General features: G+C 36.2%; 3 protein-coding genes across 4 annotated transcripts; 2 read left to right on the top strand and 1 right to left on the bottom strand.

Annotated features, from left to right (window-relative positions):
• The first annotated feature begins 3,092 nt into the window (after positions 1-3,092).
• LOC110415502 (tropomyosin) lies at positions 3,093-4,192 on the top strand. Its single transcript, XM_021427210.2, has 3 exons — positions 3,093-3,380; positions 3,572-3,728; positions 3,867-4,192. The coding sequence occupies exons 1-3, from the start codon at positions 3,201-3,203 to the stop codon at positions 3,998-4,000; spliced, it is 471 nt and encodes a 156-aa protein (XP_021282885.1). The 5' UTR covers positions 3,093-3,200; the 3' UTR covers positions 4,001-4,192.
• A 708-nt stretch (positions 4,193-4,900) lies between these two features.
• LOC110415299 (CD2-binding protein-like protein) lies at positions 4,901-9,775 on the bottom strand. 2 transcript variants are annotated; one of them, XM_021427100.1, is made up of 10 exons: positions 9,594-9,775; positions 8,958-9,174; positions 8,295-8,420; positions 8,052-8,216; positions 7,380-7,509; positions 6,885-6,926; positions 6,399-6,716; positions 6,242-6,284; positions 5,953-6,030; positions 4,901-5,312 (listed from the first exon to the last, which is right to left on the bottom strand). In XM_021427100.1, the coding sequence occupies exons 1-10, from the start codon at positions 9,665-9,667 to the stop codon at positions 5,246-5,248; spliced, it is 1,260 nt and encodes a 419-aa protein (XP_021282775.1). In that variant the 5' UTR covers positions 9,668-9,775; the 3' UTR covers positions 4,901-5,245. The 2 variants fall into 2 exon arrangements, with proteins under 2 accessions (XP_021282775.1, XP_021282617.1); XM_021426942.2 differs by having other exon boundaries at positions 9,373-9,747.
• A 304-nt stretch (positions 9,776-10,079) lies between these two features.
• On the top strand, positions 10,080-15,881 carry LIS (WD-40 repeat family protein / small nuclear ribonucleoprotein Prp4p-like protein). Its single transcript, XM_021421253.2, has 6 exons — positions 10,080-10,432; positions 11,005-11,869; positions 12,134-12,587; positions 13,035-13,232; positions 13,322-13,403; positions 14,040-15,881. The coding sequence occupies exons 2-6, from the start codon at positions 11,010-11,012 to the stop codon at positions 14,132-14,134; spliced, it is 1,689 nt and encodes a 562-aa protein (XP_021276928.1). The 5' UTR covers positions 10,080-10,432; positions 11,005-11,009; the 3' UTR covers positions 14,135-15,881.

Genomic DNA, 15,881 nt, shown 5'->3' with positions numbered 1-15,881 from the left:
CTTTTGATTTTTCTGTTGTTTTGCTTTATCTCTATTTTTTTCTTTTTATTTTGGATAAATTTCTCGATTATAACAACCCAACTCATCTCCCAACTGTTAACATGTTTTTATTTTCTTGAAAGGTTAGTTATTGGAATTTTGTGTGTTTAATGAAATGACCAAATTACCCTCTTTCGATTTGTGCTTTAACCTTTGCCGACTCACCCTTTTGTGTTAATGGGGCTTGAAGGGTACATGCACCCACGTCCCTCTTTTCCTCTTTTTGAGGTTTCGGATTTCTCGTTTCCTCTTTCCCCTGTGCTTGGGTTAGGCAGAAATTAATCAACACTTAACTACCTAATGGAAATGTTTTAATTCATTAATTGTGATTAATTGATCAAGACTGCAGGATGTCGTTTCATCTTTGACTACGTGCAAAATAAAGAATCATGCCACGTTTAATTTTCGACTTTTGTTTAAAACTAGTTTTATGGCTGAATTACAGCATCACATGGAGCCGAGAGCGTCAAAGTTCAACATTTTTTTTTCTATTATTTTCATAGAATTTTTTCAAGTTTGTAATGTCCTAAGGATTTTCTTTCCCTTCCACCTCATTTAATATTATGAACGTCTAATATCAGGCTTAGCATCTAAATTTAGAAATCCAAAGTTTACACCCATATTAGTTAATAACTTGGCAGTTTCTTTATAAATTCTTTTTTATTAAAAACCCAATAAATGTAACTTCAACAACATATTATGTTTATTTCGTATATACTTTTTTTTTTTACTAAAATCGTACTAAAATGTCAAGAAATGCTAATTCAATATTAAATCAAATGGCATTTTGGTGAGTATTGATATGCTAATTAAAAGTACACTTATTCGGAAAAAAGAAAGAAGAAAGGGATAACAACTTAGGGAATGAGCAATCAATTTAGTGAATTGAAAATGTACAAATTCCACAAAGAAAAAAGAAAAAAATAATACAAATAATGCATTGTGTAAAGGCAACACGGCGACCTTTATTCATTCTAATTAAATAGTTTTCGCCTATTTGGTCCCAGCCAATGAGGATGCAAGGCAAATGAATTAAGTGATCCACCATCCACCAGCGTCGTCTCTTCCTTTGTCCCCAAGAAAGGCAAAAGGGGACATGGGAGGCATTTGGACATTTCTTAAGGACCATAAAAGATTTTACGAAAATTCAAATTTCAAAAAACATAGAAAATTAAAAGAAGAAGAAGAAAGAAAGGCAGCAAGCAAAAATCCCTTTTACATTCCTTGGCCGGAAAGCGAGTAGACTTTTGGGTCCCACAGACCCGATTCGGTCCATCTTTCCATATCAGCCATCCAGTGATGTTAAGACAAGTGTCAATCTAATACCCGCCCGGGTACGAACCTAACTGCCATATTCTCGTGTGCAAGCTCCTCGATTTTTGGGATTGAGATACACCGCTGCTTCTGCTGGGCACTTCCCTGCGGTTACTCTCCCATTAGCATAAGTTTTTCATTTTTTCGTAGTTTTATTCTATTTTATATATATATATATATATATATAGCTAGCAAAGTTTTTAATTATTTTACAAGTGAATATAAAATATTATCATATATTAATTTCATTACTATAACAAAATTATTAATTTTTAAAAATATATTAAAATAAAATATAGTCAAATTAAGGCATTGCATCAAGTGTTTGGCATGATTCTCGGCATTACACCTTACCTTGTAACAAACCCCAAATAGACTCAATTGCCGAACATTTCCTTGCATTCCTCAAAATCCCAATAACACGTTATAAAGCCTCCCTCAATCAAACATTCAAGTAACATTCTCACCTCGTACAAAAGCTATCAACACGAAGAACATAATCACTATCGTCTCTCAAATTCATATTACTTTTTCGTAAAGTAAATTTCAACAGTAGAAATATCATAAAAACTTTTATAATAAAATTCATTTAAAACTTTTTTAAATTTATTGAGTATTTCAAAACTTTCTCTACACTAAATTTCCCGTCCACCTTACTAACATAATTCCTCACAAAAATCCCAAAGCATGTGGCAATCTTTCAATCTCACTTGTAAAATTTAAAAAGTTTTTATTTTAATGATTGTCCTTTTTCCTCGATGTCTTCCATTAGATATGCATATTTGAGAAATTTTTCGTGTAGCCGAAATTGTTAAAAGATTTTATGTGCAAACATTTCCCTAACAATGCATCTCAAATGTCTATTTTCATTTATAATTGTGTTTCTCCGTTTATTTTAGCTATACAAACAATTAAATTAATAATATTATTTTAGATTTATAGTTGTTAAATGAATCAAACACTTGTAAATTTCTTCACCCATAAAATACATGCTTATCCCTTTATTTAAAAATTAAAAAAAATTCGTTGATAAATGTTAAAAAGAAATTAGTATATAAAATGAACAAAATTCTGTAATCAAGCAAAATTTAATTGAAATGATTATATATTTGACAATTTTTTAACTTTAAAGTTAATGCAATTTTTTTAAAAAAGTCTAACAAATAAGTTATTCTAATTAAATTCATCAAATTTGCAACTTAATAAGTTCTTTTGATAGTATTTGATACGAGCGATGTCTACCAATATTCCCTATAACGTATTCAATTAAATGACATTGAAATAACATTTGTTTTAAAACAAGTGAAAATAATATAAAATTATAATTCAACTACATTACAGTCAATGAACGTAATTTGATTAAAAAATTAATATAATTTTAAATTACAACTTACTCTATAATGCTATCAAACTTGATTTGATATTTTAATTCTTCTTCGATTAATAAAATTTCAAAATTTAATTATTACCACTCTAAAAAATTTTAAAAAAAATTAGAAATAATTTTGAAAACCCAAATGATATCTACCGTGCACGTGCCTATAAGCTCATGATTCAACTTTTTTATCTTATTACTAGGGTGTGGTCGTTGAGTTAAAAACCAAACCAAGGACATGAACTAATTTGGTGACGATTTAATGGACTGGTTGTTGCTTGTTATTTAAGGAGGTTTGAGAATAACTCGTGACTTGGTTGAATTCAGCAGAAATTGTTAAGGAAGTGGGCTTAATTCTGGAGAAAACAGAAAATTAAAAGCCCATGCCGAGAGAAAGGGAAGCCCAATAAAGTTTTCACCCGAGAGGTTGATTCATTCAGATTAGTGTAGCATTTTGTAGAATAGAAAAATAATGGAGCAGGAGAAGGGCAAAGGGAGCGAGGAGAGATGGGGCGGAGCCATAGCCAATCTGACGGAGATGGCTTCGAACCTGGATTCTCTGCAAAAACTGCTTCTCAAGAAAGCTGTATTTGTCGATGAAGATACCTTTGCCAAAGCCTCTTTAACCTCCGAACAAGCCCGAACAATTAAGGTTACTCCTTGTTTTTTTTTCTTCTTTTAATTGAATTCCTGATTCTGGGTTTTTGTATTGATTTTATCGTCATAAAATTAATTAGGTAATTGGTTTGGAATAATCATTGATCTATCGATTAAGCACTCTTAATTTTTTATGCGGTCGATTGAGCTTATTGTTTATGATCTGGGTTTGTGTGTGGAGTGTAGGTTCTTGAACAAAGGGTGGAGACGCTGGAAAGAGAGGTGGATGCTGCAATCACAGCAGCTGCGCGTGCCCGTTCCGAGAAACGACAGGCCGAGGCGGCGCAAAAGGCTGCCGAATTGCGTGCCCAAGAGGTTACAAAAGAGCTTGAGAACACCACAAGTATGCATTGCCCTTGGCCTCAATCTCTGCTAATTTTCTTCAACTATCTCTGCTCGTTTCCTGTTGTGTAGCCAGTTCGAAGGCTATGGCAAAAGAAAGATGATCTATGTTCATTTTTTGACCTTGTTTGGTTTGCAGAAGTATTCGAACTGCACATGGAAGAGTTGCGCGCAAAGCAAGAAGAAATCTCTAAGCGAGATAAGGAAATTAAACTCCTTGAAGCTATAATTCAGACACTGGGTGGAAAGGATTCTCGCTCGACCGTCGGATGAAAAAAGCTTGGTATCAGATTATACCACGTATCACATTTTCCTCTGTGGTTTTTTTCTCTTTTTTTTTTTTTTTTATATGTAGTGTAAAGAGAAACCCAAAGCCTTTAATGTCATTCGAATTATAAAATTGGTATGTATTTTCACAAGAAAAATTACTTTTTAATGTGATAAGAGAGGAATTAGTTTCTATCATTTTGTTATTGGTTGGCCAAATTGTAATAAGATTCGACTTTGTAGGACCAGAAACTGATTGAATAACCAGATTGACATTGATGAATTGACTTTGGATGTCAGCTGTTCATTTGGCATGTCACTGGAGAATTAGTGTTCCCAACCCTTCACAATTTATATCGCTAAGGAAGAGTTTTATTTTGTGAAAGTATTTATATATAAGTTTGATCATAAATTTTATCTGATGTTGATGTAGCTAATAGATTGCTGCAATCATTAAAGAGGAAAGGAGCAGCATTAGGCTGAAATTGCAGCAAACCTGAAGCAGAAGGTACAAGATTAGTTACATAATTAACCATCGGTCCCAAACTGATTACGTTTGTTGTCGTTCACGCTGACTTTATTTTTCTTCCGTAATATTAACCTAATTTCCGAGGCATTGATGGTTGGCTCACCTTCTCCTCACCTTTGCTTTGGACTGGTGGCCAATACTGCCCATTGTTTTAACGATTATGCGTTGGCATTTTCGATTTCTCTTGTCACTCCCCATCGCTCTGCTTCAAATACTTGGAAATAAGTGAATTTTTACAGCTTCCTGCCGACCAATCATGACGAATTATGTACTGCACTGAGGCATTTGAGGAATTTTGTTTAATAATATATGGGTTATTGGATTTGTGGGTGTTTTACGTGTGGCTAAAACAAAGAATCTGTTTGGATACGTGGTCATTTAGCAGAATTAAGTGCCATATTATAGAAACAAAACAAAACAAAACAAACTCCCATACGCTGAACAACTCAAAGCTTGGAATCCAAATGATGGATTTCTATCCCTAACACCTCAACCACAACAAAACAAAACAAAAATTGCTAAATGCCACCGCCATAGAAAATCTAAGTGATCTTACTGGGTAGAAATACAAGGACTGTATAAATGTTATTAGCTTCCAAAAGGCAAGAAAGAAGTCAGGAGCCTATTGTGTGCAAACCCACTTAGATTCCACTTTCACACATCAAACTCTACTCTGTATAGCCTGTACAACATCCTTGACTGAACCAGTAACTCTCTACCTCTCAATTTGAATTGGATGCAACCTCCTTAACTTCATCATATGTGCCAGTCGCCTCATTAAAAGAATACCTATATCCCCAGAGGAGAGAGAGGTATTAGATTCTAAGCAGCATATGCTCACAACATTTATCCAGACAACTTGGAAAACCCAAGCCTTAAAAGATCAAAACAATCATGCACGTGAAAATCTTCAACACAGCCTTCAAATGTCATGCTTAATGAGCAGTGCACAAATCCCAAAACAGCAGGTCTATCAACTCTATGGCTAGGCAACAAAAAACAAGGGCCCACACAAATAAATGAGAATAGCCAAGATCTTGAAGTAAAGAAAAGCATTAGACATTTTTTTAACTATCATTATAGGAAATTCTACAAAGATGACAGTGCTTGATATGTTAATTCTCCTTGGCATAACTTGTTATCATAAATATTCCTAAAATGGGTGGGGCTCATGGAACTTCGATTCAGATCTTATACATTTACTTCAGACTAGTTAAAAACCATAATTTTTCTAATGACTGTTCATGTTCAGCTATTTTTCTTATGCAATTTAGTAAACCCATCTATGGAACCTGCTCTCAACACACTGTTCAAATTGACAGTTAACCCACTGGTCAAAACTTAGGGATTAAAACCACGAATGAACCAGCATAGCTGAAATGCAAGTGCTAAAACTCAGTAGCCAAAAAGAGATTGCGGATAAAATTACCATTGCCCTGATGCTGCTGAGCAATATAGTCCTGTAGATGGGTCATAATAATATCCCAAAGAGCTACTGTAGTAGTACCTGAACAGAAAGATTAAAGGAGTAAGATCAAATATTACTAAATACCGATATACATGTAGGTTGAGCAAATATTCTGTCTTCAAATATCTATCACCGCTTCATAAATCACAATAAGCTCCTAGAGAAAAAAATTCCTAAACAGAAACACATATATCCAAATAATCTTTTGAAACTATAACATATGGAGGCATGGAAGGATCAAAGAGGGTACCCTGAAGACTCATCATAGACATAATCATTTTGCACATCTCCAGCTGCAAATGGAGCAAACACAAAAATTAGATGAGCAGGTCAAGCAACAAATTCACTATTATTTCATCCAAAAAGCTTTATAATATTCCAATCAATAGATCAATGGCAAAACATACTCTCAGAAGAAGTGTTTACAGCTTCATATGATGCTTGAATCACAGCATTAGAATTAGGCTCAGATGATGGCTTAAGATTCTCATCATCCTCATCATCGGCAAACATATCATAACTGTCACCTGTATTGCTTGAAACTTCAGTAGCAGTTAGATTTGCATTTGAAGTACCCACAACTGAGTCAGGGGGTATGGAAGAAGTTACTCCAGGATTATTTATATCTTTGAGTGTGTCAATTCCCAAGTTAGGACCAGAATTCTCCAGTCCAACATTCACAGCTAGGCACTTCCCCCTGGCCAGAGCTAACTTCTCATATCCCTCTGAAAAAGCAATACATTTAAAGCATGCTTAATAAAAGTTATTCAAAACACACACCTGCCCCTACACAATTACACATGGAATATTAGCATAATGGAATATAATTCAGAAACCAATATAAATACAACATATAAAATATATTAAAAGAACTACTCAAACATTGCACCAACCTGCCTCGCGCTGGAAAACCTCCTGCTTCTCATGGTATACATCTGCAGAATGAAATTTAAAACCAATAAGCATACACTTATATTCCTAAAGCTTTACCTACATTTATGATTAACAAAAGCAGGGGGATGAAAAAGGAAACACAAACATATTTTTTTCATTGGTGATAAAGGGCAATTAGAGCCTGACAAAGCCATAAATCTCAACTAAGCTAAATCTAAATCTAAAACAAGTATATATCTGCTTCCTAATTCCTTTCCATGAGAATTGACTATTAGCAAGATCCAATATTCTAAAAGGTGAAGGTGACATTTGAGGACCTGAGGCATTTTATGCCACTTTGCCTCAAAGTGGACAAACACCTTTAAGATCATTGGTAGTAGCAAGTTTTTTTTTTTTTCTTTTAATTGGAGAAGGTGGTGGCATTAAAGCTAGAATATTCAAGGTTACTCCTCAATCTAAGTGAACTAGAAACCCAAGAAAGTAACAGACTTAACTGTAGTCACCATTCTCCATCAACTTCATGGCATCCTCAGTTAGTTGGTCAAATACATGCTTTGTCTCAGCTGACATTTTCTCCTTTCTGTTATTTGAAGTTCCTTTCAACCTTCTCAGAGCTTGCAAAACCTGTCAAGGTAAATTAAAATTAGCTTTAAACTGTGCCCTTGTAACCTGTTTAATTACCTAACAAAAACGAATTTAATATCTGGTACCTAGGGGATAGAGCCTAAAACTGAAAATGACAAGTGTAAAAACCTCTATATCTAACATTCTAAAGCAATTGTAACTTTGAAGTTAGATCAAATAAAGAAAAAATACCAAGAAGAAATGATCTACACAGTTTGACATCTTAGTAAGTTAGTAGAATGTAAGCATTTTAGCAAATCCAAATTGGCCTCAAAATTGATGAGTGCCCTCAATAGAATCAATATGGATGTCAAAAATAATCACCATTACAACAAAAATAAGCAAATAATGAGAAGAAATAACTAGTATAAGATCCATGTGGCAGCAAAACATATCATAATCTAATATGAGCAAAATATACTCATATCATGAAAATCAAAGCAAAACGCAAATTTTGGAACAAATATGTAACACAATTATTCCCTTTACCAAAGAATATTTTTTTTCTTTTAGACAGAATATCTATCATCATGTAATATTACCGTTTCTCCAGGCTCGAGCACATTGGCAATACGTCTTTTCATTATCCCAATGTCTTGGGAGGAAAGATCCTGTGCCACAACGTCATCATGATCTTCATCATTTGTTGTTGCAGATGTTTTTCCTGCATATTTTGTATCAGCTTCGACACTATCAAGCCATGCATCCTACAAAAAGTCCATGTGGTAGTCAATAGAAGTTTTAATATAATAATTTAGAAGCTTCAGGTCAATAAGATACTTTACCTTGATTTCGTTGTCATTGACATATTCAACAAAGTTTCCATCTGCATCAAAGTATCCTTCTTCTCTTTCTTTGTTCAGATTGAAAGGTTCTATTTGAATACCATCATCAACAAAGTTCTCATTATCCTGCCAAAAGAAATTCCTCATCATTGGCTATCCTTTCCTCTGAACCAATAACTGAGGAATCTGGCAGTCATCTTGACTGCAAAAACTGCTGCCAATTCAGGAAAGAAGCATCCTAAAATTATAAACTCACTCAATAACAACATCACATGCCAGGTGTATCATATCTCAGAGTGGCACTGAAGATTGTTAAAGCGAACAATTAAATACCAAGATTTCAACAAAATAAATATGATGAAAATGCATTGTTGCATTTGGAATAAAAAGAAAACTGCCTTTTTATCATTTATTACACTCAGACACATAACATGGATAAACCCACAGTAGTTGACCAGTACGAAGTTGATGTAAAAAAGCTCTGTTCAAAAGCTAGATTGTAAAGGAAATCAGCAATTAATCTGCTTCTTGCCTTTAGACACTCATGATAAATTTGCATCAATTCACAAAAGATACACTGTACTGATATCTTTATGGCCAGTTCATATTGTCAGTCACACATAGAATCTAAAATTGGGCAGATTAAGAGGACAGCAAACAAACCTCATATGCAACTTCAGCAGTAGAGACATCGTTAAGCGTGCCCCGTCCATCTTCAGTGAACAGTTCCGTAGTAATTTGACTGCGGCGCTTGGCACGGTCCTTGGCAGCGAGACGGGGATCTTTCAAGTCACCGGAACCATCTTCCACATCAACTCTGTTCACTGCTTCTTCTCCAGGCTTCACTTTCTTTCCCTTGGGAAACCTAACTCTCTTTTGCCTGTAAATAAAAATATTGATTTAATTCTAAAATTCAAACAACAGAAATAGTTCTTAAAAAGATTATCTTTTAACCCTAATTTTCTCGAAGAAATCAAATTTAACAATATTATCGAGAATTGACTGCATTCGAACGAAAAAAAATCCTAACAATACATTATATAAACCCTAAAAAATTCGATGATAAAATAATACGCACCTTAACATATTTACAGCTAAAATTTCCAAAGCAAAAGTAAGAAACAAAGAGTAAACATAAAAGAGAAAACGAGTAGAATTACGAGCTAAAACAACTGTATCAACAAGGCGAGAAAAGGAATTACTTTCCATTGAGGTATGAAAGATTTTCATTTTCAAAGTTAAAAAAAACACACAAACAAAATAAAAAAAGAAAAGAAAAGATTTGAAGGAAATGACTACGCGGGAGGCTTGTTGGAGTCTTCATCTTCGAAGAATTGGCGCTTGCGATGAGAGCTTGATGGTTTTTCTTCCATCCCTACAAACTCTCAGCTCCAACCTCGAAACGAAACAAACTTCTGATTTACTGAGAGAGAACGAGGAGAGTGACATTGAGAGGGAGGAGGAGACTTTGAAGAGCAAAATAAAATGGGGACAAGCCCTGCTGACTCCCCCAAATTAGTGGGCCAAAGCCTAGCCCCCCGAACCCTTTCCAGCTTTTGGGAAAGAATATTGCAAGTAATCATCGGCCGGGTTGGAAATGGGCTTGAATCGAATTGTAAACCCAACTTAATCGGACATCGGCGGTGAAAAGTTTTAGACTTCATCCAGACATTGCCTAAAGGCCCAAATATTTAATACAAATTATCTTATAGTGATAAAAAAAATTTATTAATGAAATAATAATGTTAAATTCATTCATAATGTAATATTTTTTATCAATTAAAGATAAAAAAATCACCGAATTAATAAATTTTTATACTATTTTTTGTTTTTACTTTAAAAATGAAAATGTTTCATGTCTCACTGTATTGATGCGATTGTTGTTCTCGGCTCTCGGCTCTTGGTTTCAAAGTCTGGCTTTGGAACTTTTAGCTGTAAAAATGTGAAAGAGTGCTTACTAATTTATTGATTTTTTTTTTTTAGGGTTTACGTAAAATAGTTTTAGGAGGAGGAGTAAAGCGCGAGGGAAGAAGTCAGAGGACTCCTTTCGCAGTCTTGAACCTTCCGCATCATCCACCCCTTTTCCTCTTTTCTCGTTTTCTTTTGCCACCCCGATTGATTTCCTGCGGTTTTTTAAGGTAATGGCAATAATGCTGTTCATTGTTATCCTACCGATTAACTGCTGCTTGAAGGGTTTTAGATTTTGATTTTGTTGGCGACTTCTTAACTCACTTCGGCTTAATCTTTTCGCTGTATTAAACTCAGTTATTCCCAGTTGATTGTGATTTTGGTTTTCTTTTCCCTGGCTATAGAAAAATTTTATATTTTAGCTGCTTTTCTTTTGGATGCTTTTCCGAGCACCTTCTGTTTGTTGCTATGTCTTGCTCATAAAATTATCATATGCTCGGTTTTCAGCAAGGAGCAGAGCTCGAACAAAGATACCCATCCGTTATAAAAGAAAATCCTAGTCTTTAAACCATCTAATCTTCAACTCTTAAGGCTTAAAAGGTGTAATTTTCGGAGTATATTTTTTGTTTTAAGTAGTTTATATTCAAATTACTCACAACTTTTATATTGATCTAAACTGTGCTTCCTTGTCTTTCTTTAAATCTATTTTTGGGATGTGGATAGTAAATGTTAGAGAAGTTTTTTTTGAATTTTTTTTTTCTATACTGTCTAAAGTTCATTATTTTTCATTTTACTTGGGTAGGTACAATGGAAGTTGATGATGACAACAGTCCATCGAGGTCATCTGCAGAACCTTCAGTTGCAGTTCCCGACAGCCAAACCACAGTGCCTACGGCTAATAACACTCTGCTTCAGTCTGTTCAGCCTATTGTTCCTCCAGTGGTCCCGCCTGCAGTTGTACCACCTATTGCACCAATACCTGCCATTCCTCTCCCGATTCGCGCTCCCATCCTTAAACCACTTGCACCTCAAAATGGTGAGGTGAAAACTAGTGATTCAGACTCTGACCATGAGGATGAAGGGCGAACTGCTGCTGTTGATTATGAGATCTCAGAAGAGAGTAGACTGGTTAGAGAGCGGCAAGAAAAGGCCATGCAAGAACTTCTGATGAAACGACGTGCTGCGGCACTAGCAGTGCCTACAAATGACATGGCTGTCCGGACTCGACTTCGCCGGCTTGGTGAACCCATAACAATTTTTGGAGAAAGAGAGATGGAAAGGCGGGATAGGTTGCGAATGATTATGGCAAAGCTGGATTCTGAGGGGCAGTTGGAGAAGTTGATGAAGGCGCACGAGGAGGAAGAGGCTGCAGTTTCTGCTAAAATGGAGGAGGTTGAGGAAGACATTCAATATCCCTTTTATACTGAGGGTCCAAAAGAGCTCTTGGATGCTAGAATTGATATTGCAAAGTACTCTGTTGTCAAGGCAGCTACACGTGTTCAACGTGCACGGAGAAAAAGGGATGATCCAGATGAAGATATGGATGCTGAAATTGATTGGGCTCTAAAGCAGGCAGGGAACTTGGTTCTCGATTGCAGTGAAATTGGGGATGATAGACCACTTTCCGGTTGTTCTTTCTCACGTGATGGAAAACTTCTTGTCACCTGGTGAGCTTCTCACTCAACTCTGCAGTCCATTAAACAAAAAGCCTAGTCTTTATGGATTTCGTTTTTTAATTTTCTTTAAGAAATTCATTTTTCAGTGATTAAAAGGACACAAGTTTTCCAAGCCATAAGTTTGGCAGCAGTTTGCACTTGTCAAAGTGCTAAATATGTCCTTTTAGGGTGCCTGTAAATTATGGCTTTGAAACCACTAAAGGTGACAATAATATAGAATTGTGACTAGATTTTTTGTTTTCTTTTTTTTTTCAGCTCATTGAGTGGAGTTGCTAAGTTGTGGTCAATGCCTAGGGTAAGTAAGGTTTCTGCCTTAAAGGGCCACACAGAACGTGCAACTGATGTTACATTTTCTCCTGTGCATGATCATTTAGCGACTGCTTCTGCTGACCGAACAGCAAAGTTGTGGAACACTGATGGATCTCTCCTGACAACATTTGAGGGCCATTTGGATCGCCTTGCACGCATAGCCTTCCATCCTTCAGGGAAGTACCTTGGCACAACAAGCTTTGATAAAACATGGAGACTGTGGGACATAGACAGTGGTGTAGAGTTGCTACTCCAAGAAGGTCATAGTAGGAGTGTCTATGGAATTGCGTTCCACCAAGATGGATCTTTAGCAGCATCCTGTGGACTTGATGCACTTGCTCGTGTTTGGGATCTTCGCACTGGTAGAAGTGTTCTTGCCTTGGAAGGCCATGTCAAGCCGGTAAGACTTTATAGTTACGTGGTTCTTTCAGTTTTTGTTGCAATGACGGTTCCAAAATGCTACATGTGGGGGCATATTGTGGTGCATCTCTACTAGCATCAGTACAGTAAAATACCTGATAAATAGTTATTAAGGACTATAACATTCACAATAGAGGTTTGAGGTTAGTTATGTGGAAAATGTTTTTAGCACATAAGGCCTAAATGCTTCAAGTGGAAGTGTTTTAGATATTCCATCAGATTCCATTGGAACTGGGAGGTCAATGGTGCTACAATTTTAAAGTTTTAAGGCTTAATTAGACAAGTAGATACTAAAGTGTTGAATTGAATTGCCTTGTTAATTTCTTAAGATTGTATTGAGTTTTTAGGAGCAGGAAAGAGATTTTTCTTTTACCTGGAATAGATATTTGTTAATTAAAAGTCCATGAATGTCTGACACTCTTTTCAGGTTCTTGGTGTGAGTTTTTCACCCAATGGCTACCATTTAGCTACAGGAGGTGAAGATAATACTTGTCGAATATGGGATTTGAGGAAGAAAAAATCCCTCTACATCATACCAGCCCACTCAAATCTTATATCACAAGTGAAGTTTGAGCCTCAAGAGGGATATTACTTGGTCACTGCTTCTTATGACATGACTGCGAAGGTGCAACCTCCTTTCTGAAAGCAAATGTCTTCAAATTTGAAATATATTTTTGTTACGCTAGGATCTAATCTTTGTATACAATTTACCAGGTTTGGTCTGGCAGAGATTTTAAGCCTGTCAAAAGCTTACCAGGTCATGAAGCTAAAGTCACTGCTTCAGATATTAGTGAAGGTAAGTTTCTGAGCTTAAAATAAGTAAAGGTTGCATCTCCCTCTCTCTCTCTTCTTGAAATATTTCCTTTTGTGTAGTTTTAGCTTTGACCACACCTTCTCTTCACCAGAACTGCCAAAATTCAATCAGCAAGCATGGGTTAAAGCATTTTGACCTTACCATGTATTTTGCTATAAATTAGATTGAAGATCCTTTAAGTATAATTGACTGGGAAATGGTACTGCTGCTGAAGTTTTTGTGGCTGTCCATTCTTTTCTTCACCGTTTTGTCGTCTCTTTTCCACTATTCCTCTGCCCTGCAGGAGTCAGAACTTAGTATAAGAAACTGCAGGGGGGAGGTTAAAGCTCCTTCCCTTTATTGTACCTAGAGGTGATATCAATCTTCAGTTTTTCCGTTGCTTTTTTATTGGAAGAAGGGGGCAAAGGATGGGGAGGGGGGCAGGGCCACGCATCGATTTTTCTTGGCTTTGCAATAAATAAGTAATGATTGCTTAGCGGCATTGCTGGAAAATCTAGTGGTCTGACTTACTCCCCTTTCTGTTGCATAGGCATTGAGATATCTTTACATCTTTCCACATTTGTGTCAACATAACTATCCCATTTGAGTAAACTGAGCATCATTTTTTGTTCATGGCAGATGGCCGGTATATTGTGACCGTCTCTCATGATCGAACAATAAAGTTGTGGACAGCTGGTAATATCGGAAAGGAATATGATATGGATTTGGACTGACGACGAGCTTTGTGGATCTTGTAGATGTTAGTGACACTATTGCTGCTTTCTGGAGTAGCACATTTTGGAGTCAGATTAAAAACACCTTTTGTAATGATGAAGTGGAATACAAAACATAAACATAGATTCCTCCAAACAATTTCGCATGAAACTTACGCTTTTTGGTAACAGCAAATGCGCGTATCATAGAGATGAATTGGTGCCCTGCCTTATATTATTTTGCAAAAAACTTTGATTTCCTAATTTATTCCAATTCCACTAATCCTTTTCATGCAACAAGGGTTCTGAGATGGACGCTTAACTGAGGATGTATCCTGCTATGCTAACACGACAATTGACCATTTAGCTTCAACTGACGTCACTAACAAATACCTCTTGAAAGAAACCATTTCCATTTCAAGTCACTGGCTGAAACAAAACACACAATGTAAGTAGCAACTCGTGCATCGGTTAAATATAGTAACACTCAACTGCGAGCTCAAAAATTCACATCATCACTTCCATCCGCAAATTTTCAGAACTTGCATGGCAAAACCCAAAGATGGTAAGACAGGTCAGCGAAAGCAACACCATCTAATACACAGCTTGAGGCTTCAACTCAAGACTGCAATTGCAGTCTTCTCTTTACTCATTTCCCTTCAACATTTTTAACCTCTATTGAGTGCATTCCTAAATTTTTCAATGCTTTCAAAGCAGCTCAGCAAGCTCAGAGCATGAGTAATATGCAGGAGAGCCCCCATTAACAAAATAGGGTCTAAGAATGAATGAACAGTGATCTGTTCCAGATCACAATGTCATCAATTTAATAGTCCCAAAAGATCTTTCTTCTATAGCAGATAAAAGAAAAACACAGATGATAGAATGTAACCCTAACATGTGACCAGCCCTGGCATATCATATGCATACCAACCATGCTAGTACCAAAACTGACACGACCCTGCGGGAAGGGCAGCAACAGCCACATAGCAGACCAGCAAGAAAGCTAGGCAACTGCTGGAACCATTATCAACGTGACCCAACAAGAAAGGCAGCAACAGCCTGCTACAGGTTATTCGTTGGTACTCAATGGTTACCCACGAGCCACATGTATCTTACAACTGGCATCAACCAACACTTCACAGCTACAGTCACGGACAATTTTGCTACAACTCAAAACATTAAGCAACAGGGTGTGGTTAAACGTGATTAATGAAATACCCCAATCAAATGATTAAACAGAAACAAGTTATTCTGTTCAATTAACAGACACAAGGTTCAGACCAGACATTACATTTTTAAATTTAGTATCCGCATCAGGTCTATGCATCACAGGTCCATCATATGCAGTATTCCACAGGTCAAAAAGTTTCATCTTGGGTCCTTTTATACCATCACAGCAACTAAACCTCAGTGCCAATATTTAGAAATCAGCAGACCAGAGGATAATCAGATGGAATCATCAGAAACCTGAATGGTGCAAGGCTTTCCAGAAACCAAGACTTGACTACAGATCTTACCAATCATCATATCTCTCAGTTAAAAATAGTTAACAAACTGTCCCTGCAATCAGCATACTGCTATAACCAGCATCACAATCACGATCATTCATCTACAGATACAAACAGCATCAACAGCCACAACATCAACATCATGTAACATCATGTCCATTTGCCAAAGTCACTCTCTCCCCGAACATTGCTATAAAACCCAACAGATGGTTTCAGATGAATCAGCATTCTTAGAAAATAAACATAACAAAAAAAAAAAA

The sequence above is a fragment of the Theobroma umbraticum genome, unplaced genomic scaffold (genome assembly GCF_002168275.2).
Source record: "Theobroma umbraticum cultivar Fairchild unplaced genomic scaffold, ASM216827v3 scaffold_30.0, whole genome shotgun sequence".
In the NCBI taxonomy this organism is placed as follows: domain Eukaryota; kingdom Viridiplantae; phylum Streptophyta; class Magnoliopsida; order Malvales; family Malvaceae; genus Theobroma; species Theobroma umbraticum.
This window is presented reverse-complemented; position numbering and strand designations above follow the sequence as displayed.